This window comes from Polypterus senegalus, chromosome 8 (genome assembly GCF_016835505.1).
Source record: "Polypterus senegalus isolate Bchr_013 chromosome 8, ASM1683550v1, whole genome shotgun sequence".
In the NCBI taxonomy this organism is placed as follows: domain Eukaryota; kingdom Metazoa; phylum Chordata; class Cladistia; order Polypteriformes; family Polypteridae; genus Polypterus; species Polypterus senegalus.
The window spans coordinates 183,381,235-183,404,497 of NC_053161.1; the positions used below are offsets into that span (position 1 = coordinate 183,381,235).

The window sequence follows — 23,263 nt, forward strand, 5'->3', positions numbered from 1 at the left end:
AACTTCCTGCGGGTGCTATGGATCTTCTAATCGAGACTTCAAAAGATTCTTTAATCTTTACTCTGTAATGGTCCATATGATGGAGATCTAGCGCCTGGGTCCGCAGGGGTTAACCGGTCATAGGACATGATGTTCAAAATTCAACTCGGGTTTGTCAAATGAGATAGGACGAGTGCGGCGTGTGTTCTGTATTCTCTTTACTGTATTCACTATTCACAACGACCATAACCCCAAGACCTTAGGTTTTTTATACCGAAGGACCTTTCACTGACCCGAATAAGAGACATCCATCAAAAGACTCTTGACAGTTTCCTGAACCAATCAGGCGGTGGGCGGAGTCGCTTTTCAAAGAGTATAAAAACGCGTTTTCAACGACGTGATTTGAGCGGTTAACAATCAGCATCTCTCTGGCTATGTTCCTGATCAGCCACGACGGTCCTCACGGCCCAGACGGTCCCCTACGACGGCCTGTTTTGACCTGAGGCTATCGTGCCCGACTCCGAGTACTCTGTGCCTAACAGCTAGCCTGCAGACCAGCCTTCTCGGCCGGACCATCTTATGCCTTCAACTGCCCAGATCTAGGGGCCTGAGCCTCAGGTATCTGCCCTGGTGATCTATATTGGTCGGATAGTTTCCTGGAGAACCGCGCAGTACCTGACATTTTTGTACCTGCTCATGATGTTCCGGGGTTCCTAGCAGGGTCTGAGGAGATAGCCATTCAGGCCGTGCAACAAGAAGAGGCCGTGGACGACCCTACAGAGGCTCCGGCCGATTGGAACCTATCACCCAAGGATGGGATTATGCGGGCATGGCCCTTGAACAAACTGACGGACCCTGGGTGAAACATTTCGAAAGGCACTGAAGCTGGGCAAGTGTTGGATGGCGGCTCTGCCGGATAGAATAACGGATCGGTACCTAAAAGTACCGGCAGGGATGTTGTACAGACTATTTGAGACTGCTCGGCTCAGCAGCAACAGCGACTATCTGTTTTCCACAAACCGTGGCTTACAAAATGCTGTTGACCAGAAAAATGAACATTCTATTCAGGAGTCGATCGTCCAAGCCTTTTATCACACGGACGTCGACTCTTATTCAAAAATACGTGAAATTGCAGAGGCTTTCTCTAAATGCCATTTTCTGGACCTGATAGGTTTGATGGACCTTAGGGGTATACGAACTGGAAAATCAGATGAAGTGTCTGAACTGAATGTTTCGGTGAGATCACATGTTTTTTGTCGGCTTTTAATCACGCCGTTTAGTTGTAATGTTTTGAAGTGTTTGGTAAAACCTCTCTGAATTTTTAGATTGTTTTTGAAAATGACCAATAAAGGACCAGTTGATTTTTAAACCCTAATTTCTTTTACCGTCGAGGATAGTGGGTCGTTGAAAACGTTTTTTATACTCTTTGAAAAGCGACTCCCGCCCCACCGGCCTGATTGGTTCAGGAAACTGTCAAGAGTCTTTTGATGGATGTCTCTTATTCGGGTCAGTGAAAGGTCCTTCGGTATAAAAAACCTAAGGTCTCGGGGTTATGGTCGTTGTGAATAGTGAATACAGTAAAGAGAATACAGAACACACGCACTTGTCCTATCTCATTTGAAAACCCGAGTTGAATTTTGAACATCATGTCCTATGACCGGTTAACCCTGCGGACCCAGGTGCTAGATCTCCATCATATGGACCATTACAGAGTAAAGATTAAAGAATCTTGTGCAGTCTCCATTAGAAGATCCATAGCACCCGCAGGAAGTTGGACAATGAAGTGAAGACCCTTTAGTTGGTCAGAATCATGGGCTTATTTCCAAGACCAGGGGATTCTTGTCAAAAGGTTAAAATAAAACAGAGATCCGAGATATTCCTATTGGAACAGCAACATTTTGTTATAGAGTGTAGAGGTTTGTCTTACATTCTAATTCTTAAAGCTCTATCAGACTATTGTTCATTTCAAAGCAAAATGCCAACAATCATTTTGTTTATAACTAAATTAAATAAACCTGATAAATAGATCCCGGTGCTTGATAATACTTAACCCTAATTGATATCATTAAATGATACTTCTGTGTTTTATTCAGATTTAATATTTTTTAAGTTTTATTTAAAAAATGAACTCTTTAAGACACATTCAGACTATTCCGGACTGCGCATGTCAAAAAAGCTTATTATTTATTTCAAATGTTTTGATACATCACGGCAGTTTTTCAAATTGTAATCACTCCACTTTTTCATGTGGTTATTTACTTTATTAATTTTGGCACACATGTCCTTATCAGTCTAGTTCATATTCTAAACTCCAATATTTAATGTTCTTCCTGAATCAAGAGGAACACAAGCCTGACTTTTAGTGCAGGGTAAGATTCTAACAATAACCGGCTCATGTTAATCAGCCTCATACTAGCCGATGTTCAATAATGTTTCCCCCAACTCTTTGCCATCCCGTGGAACTGCCTACATAGATGACAGTTTAGCTAGTGTGCGGTGAGCTTGATGTGATCCCTTGTTGATCCGGTCTTAAGATGTTTTTTAATCTCCTCTGTCACTTAGTATTTGTACATTTTAGTTTTTACTGTCTTATCTTTGTGATAGGGGCGAGTCAATGTTTCATTTTGGAATAATAATGTCTAGCGTAATTCTGCCCCTGACTATGATCCCTGCACAAACCCAGGTCCTTGGACTCGTATTCAAGAAGATTGCAGACACTTGTTGACTCTTGGAATCCCAGTTCAAACTTACGTCCCTTGACCCTGAATGCTACTAAAACCAAGGATGCTTTTTCGCAAACAGAGGGGAAAAGCAGTTTTCCATAACCCCCGTCCTATGTCACCTGGACTACCTAAAAGAAAGAATAAATCCTCATAGTTTTAGTAAAATTTTAATCCTTGTGCTAACGCCTATAATAGATATAATGTAACTATTCACTAAAAACATTTTCCATCCTGATTGGCCTAACGTGTCCAAAGCCTAATCCTCATCAGCCCTGTAGTGTACAGGTTCCTATAACCTCCTATAACCGTTCTTATTTTCAGGGTCTCATAACTGCTGTAAAATGGAAGGCTATTACCAAGCATTCACAGAATTTCTAAAACGCTGTATTATACAAAGACCCTGAGTACCAAAGTGTTTATAACCTGTTGATGAAAATGCTGATTTAAAGTAAAGCCTGAACAAGATAACTGTTTTCTAATCATCATATAAAATGCTTAGTAAATAAAGAGAGACTAAATACAATTTATAACGAAAATGGAACACCGATGGACGGCTGAATAAACAAGGGAATCTAACTTAGCTTGAAATGCCGCAGAGTGTTTTACCAATAAAACCCTACAACAGTGGTTCTCAAACTCTGGGCTGACCACGCTAGGGGGTGCGAAGTAACAAAAAGGGGACTCGAAGATGTGAAAAAAGAAAACAAGAATCGAAAATATGAAAAATACATCTATTGAACCCAAAACAAATTGACTTAAACTACCTTCTGATACAGAAAAATAAATATAGAGATAGATAAATGTCGATACAAGTAGGTATAATAAAATATGCAAATAAAGTGTCAGGAGAATAAAATATGATTTTTTCATGATTAGCAGGCCAAAGAACAGGCCATTTGAGAAAAATAATCGTACATTTGTGTTGTAAGCAGAATCTGAATGACTTGGGCGGCAAGAAAACATTTAGGGTAGAAGATATCAGATGTCTCCGGTTCCTTTAGGGACCTTATACTGGCTATTCTCATTTAAAAGGAGTTCAGAAATTAAGTTCTATGCTATGTTTGGGATGGATGTGATCAGAAAGGCACTGATGGTTCCAAAGAACTCCTTTGGAAACAAGGATTTTTCTTATAATGTTTTAAAATCGGACTTTATAAAGATGCTTTTAGATGCTTTATTTTCTAAAGATACTTTATTTTCATGTTAAAGCAACCGGTCGTTTTACTTGGCTACTGAACATGTATTTTGTTCACTAGCTTTAGTGTTTCATTAAGAATTACCCGAATATCTGATCATTAGTTTAAGCAGAAAGAGTAATTAGCTCTGCTATTTTGTGAGCTATACAAGCATGCTGAGCGGTTGGCTCCCATTTATGAGGTCACTAGCATGAGCTAAAGCTGCTGATTTTAAAAACATGATTTTAGTTCATGAACTTCGGAGGGGCAAAAAGGGCTACTTACATCCCCTGACTATAGTTAAACCAGCACACCTCACTACGGCCTCCTGTGCATTCTTATAAATCTCCGTTTAAACGCACAAGTGTATTTACAGAGTTTTCCTTTGTCCAAAGGCTCCTAGGTGATAGAAATGAGCTCAGCAAAACACTAAAATCACTGATCGCAGCAAATCCTAAAACACACGTGGAATCTGTCTCTCTTGTGCGTGTGGGGTTACTTTTAAAAATATCTTCATTATATTATACATACAAAATGAATAACCAAACATGTTATATAGTGTAAGGGACGACAGGCATGGGCCGGCATCTCGACATGTACAGGACCTTGTTCATTAGCCTGGGTGCAAGCCCCTATTAAACCTGAGGCCACAGAAGGAATAGAGAGCTTTACAGGCAGAAGTGTTAAAAAGAGACACAAGGCGTTTGTAGCACGAGACTGCTCCATGTCTTTAAAGGTGATAATTCAAAGTTTAGGTTTGTACATGACATAATCCTAACAAATTCCTGAGACTAGCAGCCGGTGAGCTCTCCGAGGGTCACCCAGGGGGTGGGTGCTCAAACGGGCGGCTCAGTTGTTTGCAAGCGAACTCACAGAGTCCTTCCCCGATTGAGGTGCTTGCAGAGCCTGACTTTACTTTCTGTGTGTAGAAAGAGAGCAGGGGCTGATCGCGGGGTGGTCGGCTAAAAGCTGACAGGGTCTGCCGCTTGGTCTTTCTCTCTGGGAAATCAGCTTCATTGCTAAAACTGTTTTTTACTGCAGAGTCTGTCACTGAGAAACCTGATTTAGCTGAAGTGTGAATTCGGCCCCTGCTGGAACCATCAGCCCCTCCCTGAGCCATGCGGGCCGCTTGCTTCCACAAGATGTTTCCTTAGGGTCAGCTGAAGATACCTGTATTTAAAATGTGGGGTGAGTTTGAAGAGAAAAAGGGCTTGTTTTAGATCGATTGTTATACAAATTATATTAAGTATTATAATTACAAATTATACAGCCCAGGCTAGATTTTTAGACGTCTCAAAAGTGATTTAAAAGGGAACTACGGTATATTATTTAACTAGGTGTGATTTTTAAAGGGCTGAACTAGTAGTTATCTCAAGCTTTACAAGCTAATCTTTAAAAATCCCTTAACTTTAAAAATCCATCCGTCATGGGCAGAGGGTCTGCGCGGTGTTCACACTTTATTTTATTTTATGACACTGTGTATTTGACCTATAATCTTCTCTTGCCTGTCATGGAGCTCTGTCTAATTACCTGAAGTTACAGGAATTGGGAAGTGATGAACTATTTTGGTAAGAATATGTTTTAAGGTCTACATAAGTAAGAGTATAAAGGGGAAAAGTGTCACCCTAGGGCCCTCCCATGACAAAACAAAAATCATAATTGGGCTTTTCTGTTTTAACTTTTTAATTAAAATAGTAAAATGATTTCTAATTATCATCTGTGTTAATAGAAATAATTTCAGTTTTTTTGAGTAGACAGAAAATATCAAAATTTTGTGCTAGTGTAACAGTAAGTGCTTTTACATGCATGTACAAAACTGGGATAAGGTAGAAAACCTGCTTCCTTATAAACCTCCGTTTAAATGCACAAGTGTATTTAGAGAGGTTTCTTTTGTCAAAAGGCTCCTAGGTGATAGAAATGAGCTGAGCAAAAAAAAATAAAATTCATCACTGACCGCAGCAAATCCTAAAACACACGTGGAATCTGTCTCTCTTGTGCGGTGTGGGGTTACTTTTAAAAATAACTTCATTATATTACTCACACGCCTAAAATCACCCGGATTTTGGGTTACTATCCTGTATTAAAATAATTACATTTAGCGAAATGAATGAATGAAAACACCGTTACAGTAATTTCCTGGAGTCTGTCTCTAACCGGCTGTCCAAATGAGAGTTTATAAAGCAAAAATGTTTTGTTATCTCAACCTTTTAAAACAGGCTCCGTACAGAGAGAGGCCGTTTGAAAGAGTAGGCATTTCACAAGCGGGTCCCTTCTGCAAGTAGTTCAGAATACTTTTATTAGGTCAGAGTTACTGCACCACCGGCCTGCGCTTTAAAGCCACTCCTGAATATTCTCAATGGAGAGGGACCCTAAGGTTAAGCTCTGTATATAAGAGAACATTTTTGATATCAGCCACCAATCAGCCCAGGCTAGATTTTTAGACGTCTCAAACGTGATTAAAAGGGAACTGCGGCATATTATTTAACTAGGTGTGATTTTTAAAGGGCTGAACTAGCAGTTATCTCAAGCTTTACAAGCTAATCTTTAAAAATCCCTTAACTTTAAAAGATCCATCCGTCATGGGCAGAGGGTCTGCGCGGTCTCGAGCCCGTGTCTGCGCTCAGAGAGAGAGAGAGACAGAGCACACAGGCCTGATTGCAAGGGGGGTCTGCTAAAAGCGGGGCTGCTTGATTTCTTTTTGAGAAACCGGTTTCATTGCTGGGAGTCTGTCACTGGGAACCTGACTCAATGTTGGTTGAGGAATTTCTGTGAGATGGAAAAGGATGGACCTGTAAGTGATAAAGCAAAGATGAGATAGATATTTTAATGGAGTGTTCATATTAAAATCATAGATAGAACCGAAGAAAAAATGCTTTGCTTTTTTATACAGCACTTTCAGAAGTGGCTGGGAAGTGGTGGGGAGCCCCGGGGGGCCCAGAAACAGGGTGCGATCACGCTGACTGACTCAGACCGTGTCTTTGATCTCACAATTTTTTATCTGTGTGCGAGATGGAAAAAAAAAAAGCAGCTTGACTTAGTTTGAAGCAAAGATGAGATGTTTTAATGGTGTGCTCATCTTAAAATCGTAGATAGAACAAAATGCTTAGCTTTTAGGCTTTCAGCAGGGAAATGTGGGGACTGGGAGGTGTGGGGACCGGGAAGTGTGGGGCCTATGGTTAAATGCGGCCTGACTCAGACCGTGTCTTTGATCTGACAGTTTGTTATCTGTGTGTGTGAGCTGGAAAAATGCAGGTTTTTGAAGCCAAGATGAGATATTTTCATGTCTTAAAATCGTAGATAGAACAAAATGCTTAGCTTTTATATGGCCTTTCAGAACTGGCGGTAAGTATGGGGGACTGGGAATTCTGGGGGACCGGGCAGTGTGGGAGGCCGTCCATCATCCTCGGTCGGTGCTGGGGCGACTTTAGGCTGATCTGAGCCGGTCAGGACAGACCCCAGGGCCTGTCTGGGCTTGTGCGGAGAAAGGGCGGGGGCCGAGGCAGCCCCGGGCATGTCTGAGCTGGTCAGGACAGGCCCCGGGCATGCCCGAGCTTGTCGAGGTAAAGGCTGTCACTTGCCCGGGCTTGTCTTTCGGGAGAGGGGGGCGGTGGGGAGTTCAAGGAGGGGGTAGATATCCATCAAACTGCCCTTGACAGTTTCCTGGGCAGACAGGTGGGTGTGGGGTGCAATCTGGGTTCAAACAGCGGTCAGGCCTCCTCAAACGGACCCTTGACAGTTTATGGAACCAATCAGGGGCCAGGGGAGGGTTCGAGGAGGAGTCGGGGAAGGGGACTGGGGGCCCTTACACCAATCCGACGCGGGGCGCAACGGGCGGAGAGAGGTCACGTGGAGGGCGGGGAATTCCGATGTGACGTCATCAGGAGGCGACAGGGCGGCACTTCCGGTGTGACGTCAGAGGGGGCGGGGCTTAAAAGTCATTAATCATTATGATTGACAGCTCTAATTGCGATTTTGACAGTTGCCCCCTGCCTATAACTACTTCTACTGTATGGGTAATGTAAAAGGAAAAAAAAATGATGCTACATATAGTGACAGTTAAGTTGTGTTTCTTTCAAAATCCAACAAAAAACCACAGTAATTAAAAAAAAATATTATTAGTTAGACTTTACTCTAAGCAGACCTTTATCTATTGTGATGGTTTACTTTGGTAATAATTGATCTAGAGGTGAACCAAGAAAGGAGGAAGAACAAGAAGTAAGGGTACACTTTATTAATGTTTGAACTCTGTGAGTGAACATCGTGTATCTACTGTGTTTGTTTTTAACTGTTACATTGAAGTAGAAGAGTCCGGTCGTGATATGGGGCAGCAGTTAATGAAGAAGGACGGAGAGATGTGTGCCATGTCGAAGCAGCGGCTGGCCCTCCTGCCTGGCACTTCTGGAATCCTCCATCTAAACCACTGCTCTAATCTGCTGTGCCTTTGCCAAGTGATCACGAGGTATTGGACTATTTTTTTTTTTTTTCCTTTGAAAACTGTCTCAGTCTCATTACACTTGCCGCCTGTCTCACATAGAATTGATTTCAAGGTTCTATTAAATAATTAGAAGGCTTTGAGTATTTTAGACCCTGCCTGTATTTTGGAGTGTCTGCTCCCAACATTTCTTTTCTCAAACATTGCTTTGCTTTTTATTCCAAGATCAACCTTAAAAACCGGCAGTTTTCTGTACTTGTGCAACAAAATCTGGAATGCTTTGCTAAGAGAGAAGTGCCAGGCTACAAATGTCAAGCATTTCCAAAAACTTCAGCAAGCCCACTTTTCTAATTTGGCTTTATCTTAATTACTTGCATTGGTTGTAATAGATTAGAAATAGTACTGTGTACATTTTGTAAGCTCTGCACTGGGCCCAAACCTCTGCTTTTTTTTCCCAGTTTATTGCAGTGGTGCCTCCCTGCATCTCCACCATCTGTTAAATCAACTCCAACTGTCTGTGATAGAAGAAAAGTTCACAAGACGTCCTGAAATGGAATTGTGATTGGACTGAGATGGCCACAATTATGGATGCTGGGATGTGCAGAGGGGGCTGTGCGGGCTTTGGCTTGGGACCCCCAGAGGTTTATTATCTCCAGTATCCTTGAAGCCTGCAAGTTTGTCTTTGTCCCCAGCAATTTGACCAGGCAGTGTATTTATTACAAAGGACAAGGACTCCTCCATTTGCTTCTTATTTACTATTATAATGCCTTGTTTGTAACTGTATATTTTTGTAGAGCAATTTGAGCAACACTTGTAAGCAAAGGTGATATAAAAATATTATTAGTGAACAAATTTTAAGGGACAGATCAGGAAAAATGTCAGTTTAAATAGAACACATTTTTATGGAATATTGCTGGATAACAACACTTTGACTCTGAGTAGCATCTTATTCATAAAGCTAAAATAGCATTTTTTTTTGACAAATTTAATGATTCACTTTTATTGTGTTCAAAACCTTTGCTAACATTTTTTTTTAAATACTAAGGTAAAAATCTGTAAATATATTTGTGTTCTCCTTCCCTAATAGTTTTTAACAGCTCTCTTTGTTGGTCATTTTCATTGTAGTTGTGTTCTAGTTAAATGCATTTACCATTTATACATCTCTATGATTACTGAATTTTCTACTCATAATATATATACAGTTTATATACATATAAATATGGGTGTGTGTATAATTTTTTTTTGAGAAACATTGTTCACAGATTTTTCACTTTTGTTATTTTTAAACATACCGTTTATTTCTTCAATAAAAAATGTAAGAGTAAGTGTCTTGTATTTCCTTTTTTTAAAGTTATAAAAATGAACTGGCTCTGTGTCAATATGGGTGAATAAAACCATTGACATGAGACGAGTCTGCACACAAACAGCGGTGTGTCATGTTGATTAAACTTGTAAGAATGAATATCACTGCCCTCCGTCCACATGGTGTTCATCATAAACTGAACTATGTCATGCTGTTTAAATTCTGCTCAGTTAGTGAAGAATATTTTATTTTACAGCTATTAAATTCAGTTCAGCTTTATTATATTAATAGGTAAGTTGGTTTCTCAGCGGGTTTTACAGAGACACCTTGAAATAACATTAAAAACACATCACTAAGAACAAACATATTACAAATATGAACTATAGCAGCAAGTACTTACTGTAAATAAAAAAAAAAAAAAAGATCAAATAGATTGATTCAAGTGATAACCGCTCACTTCCTTAATTTTAGTCTGTGGATATAAAATTAAACTTCTCTGTAAGATTAATAGCCATTGGAATAAATGTGGATTTGAACTGGTGGCTTTATGCTCTTCATTTCTTCAGCATCTAACCTGATTGCACAACTGGGAACAAATTAAAGAATTTAACAAGTGGACAGTCACAGTTAATACTAAGGACAGGGACAGTCAGCACAATGCAATGCAACACAGTGTTAATTCTTTTCTTTTTTTTGAAAAAGGACCATATATTTCTATAAAACTGGTTGGATACATTAGGTTTTGTAAACCTCATGCCTTAAGACAAATGGCAATTTTATTAATAATAATTGATGTCTAAAGATATTTTGAAACAAACACAATATGCTGATAAGAGGGAAATTGCAACAATAGATCAAAATTGAAAGGAAACTTTATATGATTTATTACGTGAGTGGGAAAATATATATATATTGTAATATCCCTTCCCAGACGGGCAAATAAATCCCGTAGGCAAGTGGCGGCAATTAATTGTTTTTATTCACTCTCCTTCCTACTTTTTTAACAAACCGAGCAACAACAACGTAGTCAGGACAAGAAAACAGAAAAAAACCAGCAAAACAAACCCCACAACAAAAAAACCCAACCCACATACAAGCACCCCACCCTTCCCAAAAGCCCAGAGGCTGTTTTATTAAGAGTGGCAGTTGTTTCTGCCCGCCCCCCCTTTTTTTTTTTAACTATTTATAATTAAAACACTCTGCCCAGTGGCACTTTCTTTCCCAGATCGTTATACTGCCCCCCCCCCACTAGCTCCTCGCCCCCGAGGACACTTCAAAATGTTGATAACGAGCTGGTAATCGGATGACTCGTCTGGGCCGCTCAGGACGCGTGACGTCGTCTGTAGGAGGCATTTCTGTCTCCAGCGCTGAATCGGGCTGTTCTTGGTTTACATCCCGGTTGGCTGGTGCTTCGATCCTTTCATCAGCACGAACCCTTCCCCGGTAAGGCGCCAACCGATCTTGATGCAGAAACACCCGACGTCCCCTTGGTGACATCTGCACCCAGTACACTACTTCGCCCACACGCTTGAGCACTTGGCAAGGGCCCACCCATGCACTGTCAAGTTTGGGGGAGAGACCTTTCTTCCATCGGGGACTATACACCCACACTCGGTCGCCGGAGGAGTACGGGTGTTCTCTGGCTCTGATGTCATAATGCCGCTTTTGGGTAAGGCCAGCCTTGTGCAGATGGTCCCGTGCGAACGCATGAGCCCTGTCTATTCGGTCCTGAAGACAGCGGGCATAGTCTGGTCCAGACTGATGTTCTTCCCTTTCTGGTGGGAAACCATACTCGAGAGAGGCTGGTTTTCTCAATTCCCGGCCCAGCATTAACATAGCAGGGGAGCACTGCGTAGACTCCTGGACCGCTGTCCGGTATGCCAGGAGAACCAAAGGTAGTTGCTGATCCCAGTCGCGTTGGTCCTTGTTTACCACCATAGCCAACTGAACCGATAAAGTACGGATGAATCGCTCGGCCAAACCGTCTCTCTGGGGGTGAAGCGGGGTGGTGCGCGTTTTCCGAATGTGTAGCACACGTGATGAAAAACTTTACTTTCAAAATTACGCCCCTGGTCTGAATGGAGTTCTAGCGGCATGCCAAACCTACTAAACATGCCTTCAACTAGGGCAGTAGCCACGGTTTCCGTATCTTGGCTAGGAATAGGGTACGCCTCCGGCCACTTGGAGAAATAGTCTACCCCAACAAGGATGTACCCATTTCCCTGACGTGAAGGGGGAAAAGGCCCTAATATGTCTATTCCAACCCGCTCCATAGGCAGACCGACTTGATAATGTTGAAGGGGGGCAACTGATTGTTCAGGGGGCCCTTTTGGCGCGGTGCACACATCGCAACGGCGGCAGTGATCTTCAACATCTCATCAGCACCGCCCCCAGTAAAACATCTGTCAGAGCCGCTTCAGCGTCTTACTAACCCCAAAGTGGCCAGACCCCACACCCCCATGCACCGACTTAAGAACATCATCCTGTATCCCCTTTGGCACTATCACCTGCCAAGTGATCTCTCCAGTGGCAGGGGCTCGCCATCTTCTCATCAGCACCCCATCCTGAATGGTCAAATTGTCCCACTGAGCCCAGAGACCCTTAACAGTCATATCCTCTGGGGCTACCTTCTCCCAACTAGGTCGGTGATTGTCTGTCACCCAGGCTCTAACTTTCTTTATCTCTGGATCCTGGTTCTGCCAAAACCCCTAATCGCATTGTCTCTTAGACAGCACTAACACTGAGCAACTGTGTCTCACCTCCCCTGTTCGCTCTCGGTCCTCCTGACGGCGGCAGTAGTCACAGTTTGTCTGAGCACATGGCCTGCGGGCTAGCGCATCTGCGTTGTGATGTTAACCCCCCCAGGCGATGTTGGATTTCAAACTGAAACGACTGTAGCCATTCCAGCCACCTTGCCACTTGCCCCTCTGGCTCCCTAAAAGACATTAGCCATTGTAAGGATGCATGATCGCTGCGCAGTGTAAATGCAGTCCCTTGTAAGTAGTGTCGAAAATGCCGGATTGCTTCCACTACTGCCAGGAGCTCTCTCCGTGTGACACAGTAGTTTCTTTATTCTCTGCTTAGGGCTCGGCTGAAATAAGCAACTACTCGTTCTCCCTGGGAGTATGGTTGTGACAAGACGGCACCTAGACCTACATTTCTGGCATCCGTGTCTAAAACAAAAGGCAGGGCAGGCTCAGGTGGGGCTAAGATGGGAGCCTGGCATAAGGTATCTTTCAGAGCTTGGAAAGCGGACTGTTCCTCTGCTCCCCAGTGGAAATACTGACCCTTCTTTGTTAGCCGGTGAAGGGGAGCAGCCACCGTAGCGAACCCAGGAACAAAACGCCGATAGTAGGATGCCAATCCGAGGAACCCCAGGATTTGCCCTACATTAACTGGAGTTGGCCAGTCACGGATCGCTCGAGTCTTGCTGTCTTCTGTGGCCACCCCTTCCACTTACTCGGTGTCCCAAGTAGGTGACTTCTCGGCGCAGCAATTGGCACTTATCAGGGTGTAGCTTAAGTCCTGCTTCTCGCAATTTCGCTAGTATGGTTCTAAGGGAGTGCAAAGCAGTTTCAAACATGGATCCATGTGCCATCACATCGTCCAAATATACCAGGCATCTGGAACGAGGGATGCCCGAGAGGACACGGTCCATTAGCCGTTCAAAAGTTGCTGGCGCATTGCACAATCCGAAAGGGAGCACTCGAAACTGCCAAAACCCACACCCGGTTGAAAATGCAGTTTTTTCCTTGGCTTCCGGGGTAACTGCACCTGCCAATAGCCGCTTCTCAAATCTAGCATGGAGAACCAACACGATCCAGACACCAGATCAAGGGCCTCGTCGATTTTAGGAAGCGGATACGAATCTTTTCGCGTAACTGCATTCAACCGGCGGTAGTCGACACAGAAACGCCATTCTCCTGATTTCTTTTTAACTAAAACAACAGGGGAGCACCAAGGAGAATCTGATGGTTCAATAATGCCAGAATTCAGCATCTCAAGTACCAACCGATCTGCCTCGATCTGTCGTGCCAGGGGAATGAGCCGCGGATGTTGTTTGATCGGGTGCACATCTCCCATGTCGATGTGATGGTGAACGAGGTGAGTTCGCCTGATGTCCTTAGAAGAGGTAGCGAAGCAGTCTCCAAATTCCTCCAATACATCCTTAAGTTGTTGTCGCTGAGGTTCCTTTAATCCCTGGCAGCTTCTTTCCCAAAGGTCTTCCAGGATATCGTTCCATTGCCCACCGTTATTGTTCACAGGGGTGGGGGAAGCTCCCAGTTGATTGACAGAGTGGGGAGGTGGTCCCGACTGAAACTGACAGCCCATCAATTTACAGGGTGCACTGCCAGGTATTAATAGAGTCCCGTGGCCAAAGTCAATCTGTGCCTGGGTTTTAGTCAAAAAGTCTACACCCAAGATGCAAGCGTCTTTAATTTTTGCTACCCAAACAGGGAATGTCCAAACATGTCCTCCTATTCTTAGAAGAGCGGTGGTCCGGCCCTCCATCACAGCATGCTCCCCCGTGGCAGTAACAAATTGGCCGGGAATGGCTTGTAGGGAACAGTTTTTAGGTAGCAGATCACATCGCACTACAGTAGACGTAGCCCCGGTATCTATCAAAGCCTTCACATCAGTGTCCCAAATTCGAATAGGCAAATGACAATAATCTCCACAGTCCAGCTGTCCCACCGGGATCACCGAGTCGTCCCAGCCCGCATTTGTTGTTGGTTGCAGCGGGACTACTAAAGGGTCCGGAAATGTCCCGCTTACTCCGAACCCTGGCCGTTTCCCGACATTTCTCTGGAGCCCAGAATAGTTGCTGGACGGAAAGGACAAAATCGACGAAGATGCCCGGGTTGGCCACAGTGCCAGCAAGTAGGTGGTGTAGCGGCCGTAGCTGATGTTCTCATAAGGTTTGGTCCCACCGGGGGAGTTCCTCCTGAGGGTTCCTCTCCCAGACACAACACATAGTCGCGCGGTGGCTGGCGGCACATCCTTTCCCTCTCCCTCTCCCGACCCTCTGTACAAGTCGATTCCCCCTCACATACCAATTCAAACTCTACAGCCCGCTTCTAGAGTTGCTGGTCGGGCAAGTTGAGCGTGGTGGCGCAACGCTTTAGGTTCAAGTCCACGGAGAAATGCGTCACGTGCCAATTCGTCCCGGACCCTGTGGGGGAAATGTGCATAGGCTCGCCCCACCAGTCCCTGCACTTCTGCGGCAAATGTTCCTAGACGTTCTCCAAACCTCCGAGTTCGTTCGTGCAGTTGCCTTTGCAGTCCTAATATGGTTTCTGTCCTCCCAAAACGACGCTCAATGGCCTTTAAAAGCAGCCCTAAGTCTGTTAAATCCTCCCGCGGAACATCCTCAAGGATTTGCAAAGCCTCCCCTTCCAACGCCGCCACCAACTGCACTGCTCTTTCCTTGACTCCCCACTTATTCGCCTCTGCAACAACTTCAAACCTGTTCCAAAAGGCTTCCCAGCTGCCCGTCCGTCGAAGGCGTCCGGTTTCAACCTTGGTAAATCATGCCTTTCCCTCGCGCCTCTCGGTTCTTCATGTTTGACCTCGGGTTCTTCTTTGCACTGCAGTAACCACCAAGGTGAAGGGGGAAATTCTTTGTCTGCCATTTTCACGTCCTCTGTTTCTTGCAACAGCCGTCTCAATGGGATGCCTCGTCCCGCTTCTGAGACCAGTGTAATATCCCTTCCCAGACGGGCAAATAAATCTTGCAGGCAAGTGGCGGCAATTAATTGTTTTTATTAACTCTCCTTCCTACTTTTTTAACAAACCGAGCAACAACAATGTAGTCAGGACAAGAAAACAGAAAAAAACCAGCAAAACACACCCCACAACAAAAAAACCCAACCCACATACAAGCACCCCACCCTTCCCAGCACCCCAGAGGCTCTTTTATTAAGAGTGGCAGTTGTTTCTGCCCGCCCCCCCCTTTTTTTTCTTTTAACTATTTATAATTAAACACTCTGCCCAGTGGAACTTTCTTTCCCAGATCGTTACAATATATATATACAGTATATAGTACCTGCCAAATAATACAAAGAGTACACAGCATGTGTTTCGCCCTAATTGGGGCTTATCAGGTGTGCACACAAGATTCATCTTACGGTGATCGAACCTTGGACATCAACGTTACGCCACAAAGGCTGATTCGTTTATTTTGCAGGATGAATATTTTCATTATGGTCAACGAATGTGGAACTAAAATAAATAAACCATAATGTCAAGTTGTGCTGCATGCACAGTTCCTATTGAGCTGTGCAGAAAAGTGGATTTTTTTTGTTTTTAATGTTTTTTTTTTATTTAGCGCATGCAGTGTGTGTCACTACCTGGTCCGCGTAGACATAGAATTAGTAGATGCCACATGACCAGCAGCATTGCATGTCAATGTCACCACCATATTGCGAGTGGCACTGCTGTGGAGTGAAGTAATGGATAAAGATGCCTCTCGCATGTGCTGATTGGGATTGTACAAACCGCTGTACGCTCCAAACAAGATCACAGGGGACTACATTTCATAGATAAGGCTGAACAATTGTTTTGGTTATATTTGGCCATTAGAAAATCCCATTTCATAATCTTAACTTTAGCTATGCCAGGCTAAGATAGCAAAGCTATGCATTTATGTGTTCAAGTGAGCATCCAAACAATGTTTTGGCTAAATGTATTTAGTCACTAACTATGTAGATTGTTGTTAGCTGTTAACATTTCTCAAACTTTGAAGGTTTCCCAAAGAAATCCACCTCACGAAGCAGTGGGAGGTCAGGTAGCCCTTAGACGAGATTTTGAGAAAGCCGTCATGTGATGCGCGCCGTGCTAGTTTGGTAACAGATGCTGTACCGGCATCATATGATCAAAGCTACCACTCGCTCATATTAAAAAACAAAGGAGGTTTGATGATTCCTTCTGAGGGTACAGTGAAGGTGGTCAAAGTAGCCGAGTGTGTTACCCGACAGTCAACATTAGGACAAGCTGTCAGTGTATCTTTGATCAATCAGTTTGTTTTGGCTGAGATTGGTTCAGATGTGTTTATTCTCAAGGAGCACATCGAGGAAACACAGTTTGAATTTGACAACCATCATTTTATGCTCATGTCTTTAGTGGTGTCTGTCTTCCACAAACTAAGGCTGCACCATATTGACAGACAGAATACTCTCAAATTACAGAGCGGCAACACATGGAAAAAGCTATGTAGGACAGTTCTGTTTAAAGGATTTTAGATCCTATCCTGTATATATTTAAGTAACCACATTTTGTGTGTGTTTGAGAGAGAAAGAGATTGAGAGAGAAATGAGTAAAATGTTTTCAGAAATTATTAAGCCAATTTGTATACAATAAAATTGTTTATTTTTGTCATTGAGTGTATCATTTCACTGTTAAAAGAAAGACCAGACTGCCAGTTGCATCCTTACTATTTTGACTTTCAGACATTGGTCAAGTTTTTGTCTCAATAATAATAATAATAATAATAATAATAATAATAATAATAATAATAATAATAATACATTTTATTTAATAGGCGCCTTTCTTAGCACTCAAGGTCACCTTACAATAAAATTAAACAACATAAGTAAAATTAAAACAAGAGAATGATAAATCAAAAAGCAATAGTTAGCAAACAAACAAAGATAACTGGCAGTAACAGTGCAAAATTCACAATTGGTATGCCAGTTTGAAAGATAAGATTTGAGGGCTATTTGAAAATGTGTTATTGAATTGAGCTGACGAATATGAGATGGAAGAGAATTCCCGAGATGAGGAGCACACTGAGAGACGCTCGAGCTCCCATAGCACTGAGTCTGATGTGCGGTACAGAAAGTCGAGCTGCAGATGAGGATCTGAGTGAGAGAGAGGAGTGTCAGTCTGGAGGAGATCAGTGAGGTTGTGGAGAGCTTGAAATGTTAAGAGCAGTGTTTAGTATTGTATTCTGTAATTAACAGGAGCCAGTGAATTTGAGAGAGAGTTGGTGTGATATGTTCAGTGGATTTAGAACAGCAGGTTATTATCCTGGCAGCAGAATTTTGAAGAAGTTGTAAGCGATGGATACGTTTTTGTGGGATGCCAGATAGAATAGCATTACAGTAATCTATACGTGAGGTGACTCGGGCATTAACCAATAATTCAGTACTGTGTTGCATAAGAACAGGACAAAGTCTAGAAATGTCTCAGAGATGGAAGACAGCAGTCCGAGAAATGTTACTTATATGGGAGGAATTATATAATAATAATTATTATTATTTAAATTTTGCAATATCAGTGTATAAATTCTCCAAAATCTGTTGCATGTAAACGATATTGTTTTAAACGTTATTGTTTTTTCATCAGAAAACCCGGTTTCCACATCTACCTGTATTAGTTTAAAAGTCACTTTTGACACTTGCAATATGGCGGACGCACTGACGTATCGTGTCGACTGGGAAACACAGTGAATGTGGCGTCTATCTATATATGTCTATGGTGATAATCATTGATTTTGAATTGATTACCCCACAAACACAAGCCAAATCTTTCCTGCTACTGCAGCTGAGTTTTGTTTAAATCAAATGTTTAATTTTTAATCATTTTGTAAGTGCTTCATGAAACACATGAAGGGGCTTAGCTGGCTACAAACAGACAGGTGATGTTCAGACTCCCCAAATAAACTGAGGCTGAACTTGCAGCTTGGGGGGCCCTTGGGGGCTTCGATTGCCTTCTGCTTCTGTAGAGACTTCACAGAGCAAGAAATGGCGCTGTATATTGTACACAATTGTTATGATTTTTATCATTTGTAATGGTTCTAAATTATGTGTTTGCATGAGGACACCTGATTAAAAATTCAATTGCAATTAATCTCTCAGTTCAACTTTGTAATGGAAAGTCACTATGTATTAAATGCAATTTGTCATATTTCCTTCAAGCAAATTAATATTTTTCTTTAAAAGCAGAAATAACTCAGGGATTACTTTCTAATACAAAAGAGTTTTAATAATCAGTTGCCTATGTATATTAAATTATTTTGGTTTCTTTATTGAACAGTTTTGTGTAACAGAAACAAATGAACAAACAGTACAACACTAATTAGTGAAAGACTCAAAGTCGGATTAATTAATTAATACTTTTGAGCCACACAACAATGCAAAGAAGTTGGAACTTTGATTGGTTATGTCAATAATTCTGTCTTTAAAATGATATGAAGATGAAAAATAAAACATTACAGTAATCCCTCCTCGATCGCGGGGGTTGCGTTCCAGACCCCCCCGCGATAGGTGAAAATCCGCGAAGTAGAAACCATAGGTTTGTATGGTTATTTTTATATATTTTAAGCCCTTATAAACTCTCCCACACTGTTAACATTATTAGAGCCCTCTAGACATGAAATAACACCCTTTAGTCAAACGTTTAAACTGTGCTCCATTACAAGACAGAGATGACAGTTCTTTCTCACAATTAAAAGAAAGCAAATATATCTTATCTTCAAAGGAGCACCGTGAAGAGCAGATAATGTCAGAGAGAGCTCGCTCGCAAAGAAAAGCAAACAATCAAAAAATCAATACATGCTTTTAAGTATACAGAAGCACCGCGATAAAGCGGCATTTTGTAGAAGAGCGTCCGTGTCCTCTGTGCAAACAGCCCCTCTGCTCACACCCCCTCCGTCAGGCAGAGAGAGTGAGAAAGATAGAGAGAAGCAAACAAGCACCACGCGGGAAGTATATCTTATAGCATTGAGGAGTTTTAGTTAATACGTAATACATGCTCTGATTGGGTAGCTTTTAAGCCAACCGCCAATAGCGTCCCTTGTATGAAATCAACTGGGCAATCAAACTGAGGAAGCATGTAACCTAAATTAAAAGACCCATTGTCCGCAGAAATCCGTGATATATATTTAGATGTGCTTACATTTAAAATCCGATAGAGTGAAGCGCAAATTAGTTGGAATTGGTTATGTCAATAATTCTGTCATTATTGCTTTATATAGCGAGGGATTACTGTATTACATTTCTGCCTATTTATTTAGCCAGTTACTTAAGCAGAGTTCAGTTTATTTCCATCAATTGTTTAAGTGATGATATCCCAGATACAAAAACAAAACTTCACAAGCGACCAGTGCTGGGAAACGCTACTTAAATTAAATTCATTACATTGTTCTTTACTTACAGAATCCTAATCTCCTCCAGTTCAGCACATTTCTTTTCTTCACTTGTCTCGATGGGGGAAAAAACAAAGGGTCAGAATAAATCTGTACGCACACTGCATGTGTTGCTGCTATGATGTGATTTAACTGATCGGTTACTTCACTGCATTTCTCAGTTTGCTATCTGCGCTTTGCTTGGAGCTCGTGATGGACAACACGTTACCTCTGGAAGGACACTATCTCACATTCCAGTCCAAACGGTGAGATGGAATCCTCGTCTCTCAGCAGCCTCGGCCGAGCACTTCAAGCTTAGTGCACTGAGCCCGTTGTCTGAAAGGCGGTAGCGGCGCCCACAGATGGGTTGTCTGCAGTGTGTGAGATGGGGTTTGGCTGAATGTGGAGATGTCAGCTCAGATGTTCTCTTCTACAACGATGGCACACACTGCCTTGTCAATTTTGCTCTCGGGTTGGTCAGCTTAGCTTTCGGCTCAAAAGACCTTGTAAAAGAGGGGTTTCACAGACTTCTGTAAAATGTGCTAACTCGCAGGGTTTGGCCAACAGAAAGCAGAGTGCAGGAGTCACCGTCAGATGACAGGAGATGACAGACAGGTGACTGTAATTAATTCAACGGAGCAAATAATATACAACAATAAAGTAAGCACACTGTAGGTAAACCAAGATAGTGGAATGGAAAGTCTCTTGGGAACAGGAAACCCCTTCTGGTCCAAAGGCGTGACTTTACTAAACTTTTTGACAATAATAATAATAATAATAATAATAATAATAATAATAATAATAATATCTTCTGACGCTGAGGAGACATACAACATTTGAGACACAATTTCTGCCATTTCTTTTGCTTTTCCAGTATTAGCACAGACAGCTGAAGTGACCTCCTCATGATGACACACTGCCAGTGCCTATCAGTCCTAACATATCAAATCCTTTTGAAATTCATTCTAAAACATGTCTTTGACAGGTTAACATTGCTAGTACCTTATAAAAGATCTCTGAAAGAGCATTTTTCTTGGTGAAAAAAGAAATGCCACCTTTAATTTAACATAACAATTCAGTAATTAACAATTTAACACCAAAATAAAAATGCAGGTATTTTATAACAATTATATTTTTTGGGTGGTATGCCATGACAAAGCGTTGATAGCCCCCGGTGTAGATCTTCTCCAACGAAGTCCACCTCTGGAGGTGGCACCCAGTCTGAATTCTTTGTGGCCCAGAAGATTCCGATTTGTGAGAATTGTTGGCCACATCCAGTACTGTAATATGTGTAGCAAAGTGAATTCTGTCTTTTTAATTTTTTTTGTATCTTTCAGTTATGAATTTTCCAAAAAGCAATTGTTTGTGTAAACTTAGTGTCATATTTTAGAGTACGCATGCTAATTAATGTGACTCCCCACAGACGGCAGGCACCTTCAGGCGATGGTGGATGCTGTACAGGTAAGTCTGTTCTCTAAAAGTCTTTTCTAATTTGATTTTGATTTGATTATTGTAAAGTGTTTTTTTTATCTTTTTTCTGATGAAATGTGTATAATATATTGTAAATAGTTCTATATGTAATATGTATGTTATAAAAACAAAATTAGGCACATGGTGGAGGCTGTAGGGGCTTTGGTGAGAGCCCTGTTCTTTCTTTTGTTTGTGGAAAAGGAAAAAGGATGTAAACTTCTATGTCTCCTCCATGTTGATTTGTTTTTGACACAACACTAAGTAGGATGGATTTGTGTCAGTTACATGTGCTTACTGTGCAGGCAGGAGTGAACCTCACTCTTTAGTCAGGACAGTTCAGTTGTACTTCTCTCCGGTGGGAATTCTGGTGCGTCTCTGAAGTGTACTGCACTGACAGATTTGTTTGCCACGTTCCAAACAGCAATATGTCTTCTCTTTGAGATTCATTTCTTAACAATAGTTTAGTTGCTTACTTTTCAGGACATGATTGAACCTCATTCTTAAGTCCTGAAAGGTTCTTGGTTTTTCTGGACTGATTTTTGAACTGCTACTGTTTTTATTCTGTTGTGAACTTTTGTGTGTCTCTGAAGAATGATGCTCTGTGAAAACTGTTTACCACATTCATTACAGCAATATGGCTTCTCTCCAGTGTGAACTCTCGTGTGTACCTCAAGACGGTGTTTTTGTGAAAACTGTTTACCACATTCATTACAGCAATATGGCTTCTCTCCGGTGTGAACTCTAGTGTGGTCCTTCAGTTTGCTCATATGTGAAAACTGTTTACCACATTCATTACAGCAATATGGCTTCTCTCCGGTGTGAACTCTAGAGTGGTCCTTCAGATAGCTCATATGTGAAAACTGTTTGCCACATTCATTACAGCAATATGGCTTCTCTCCGGTGTGAACTCTAGTGTGGTCCTTCAGACTGTTCATATGTGAAAACTGTTTGCCACATTCACTACAGCAATATGGCTTCTCTCCGGTGTGAACTCTAGTGTGTCTCTGAAGATTGCGCATGTCTGAAAACTGTTTACCACATTCATTACAACAATAGGTCTTCTCTTCCGTGTGATCTCTCATGTGTTTCTGAAGAGCACTCTTTTTAGGGAATTCTCTGCCACATTCCACACAGCAGTGATCTTTCTTTCCTGTGCAAAATTAAAAAAAAAAAAAAAAAGTGCTTATTTTTAATTCACTGCCTTATTATGAACATTAACTCACATTAAATACATGATAGCTGAAATTAGGAACAACCTTTGATCAGCATAAGCAATTATAAAACTTTTGTTGAACTTGGAAAACACACTTAATTTGTTAATTTTATGTCCTTTATTACAACTGCTCAGTAAAGCCACATGTATAAAACTTCCTTATGCTCGGCCACATATACGAAAGCTGTTTCTTATGCAAAAGTTAGGATTTATAAAACTAGAACTTGCCATTTAAATTGACTCAAAGTTACCTCAAGTTTTGAGCATCTGTAAGTCCCATGCAGACTTTATTTATTTGTGGTGGCAATTTAGCAACTCCAGGTGGAAAAACGAAGAACTGAATAGAAAATCTCTTTTCATTACACATTTCACATTCTGATGTTTGACAGGCTACACAAGGAGTGAGTTTGATGTATCACAATGACATTTTGGCTAATAATTATGACTGAATTCTAAGCCGATTTAAACTCCCTACTGTCATCCTCGTTGAAGTATGTGCTGAACTGCAGCCTTCCTTACAGAGACCACCATACAGAAATCACACAATCCCTTTTCTCTTACAGGTCTTAACAGCTGTGGGTTATTCGGCGATGGCGGCTTTTCAGTGTGAACTGCCTGACTGGAGAGGAATCTCTTAGTCACCCTTAGCCACGTAATGCCATCTGTATTGGATGGTATACTTAAGATGGTAGAGTGTGTCACAAACTCGACACAGAGTCATAGAAAGGTTTGGGGCAGCCACCCGTATAATTGATTTCCTGGCGGCAAAAGTCATTTTAAATGAATACTGCACTGATGTGCACACAACCGAGTCCAAGACAGAACTTAGGGAATACAGAAAA

General features: G+C 41.9%; 2 protein-coding genes across 2 annotated transcripts in view; one reads left to right on the plus strand and one right to left on the minus strand.

Annotated features, from left to right (window-relative positions):
* Positions 1-23,263, plus strand: part of LOC120533562 (gastrula zinc finger protein XlCGF26.1-like) — an 813,484-nt gene that overhangs the window by 121,473 nt on the left and 668,748 nt on the right. The gene's annotated exons all lie outside the window — the stretch shown is intronic.
* LOC120533536 (zinc finger protein 525-like) overlaps positions 20,800-23,263 on the minus strand; it is a 42,588-nt gene continuing 40,124 nt past the window's right edge. The window contains exon 3 of the mRNA XM_039760471.1: positions 20,800-22,358. Coding sequence (XP_039616405.1) covers positions 21,709-22,358 — 650 coding nt within the window. The 3' untranslated portion in view covers positions 20,800-21,708. The remainder of the gene's footprint in view (positions 22,359-23,263) is intronic.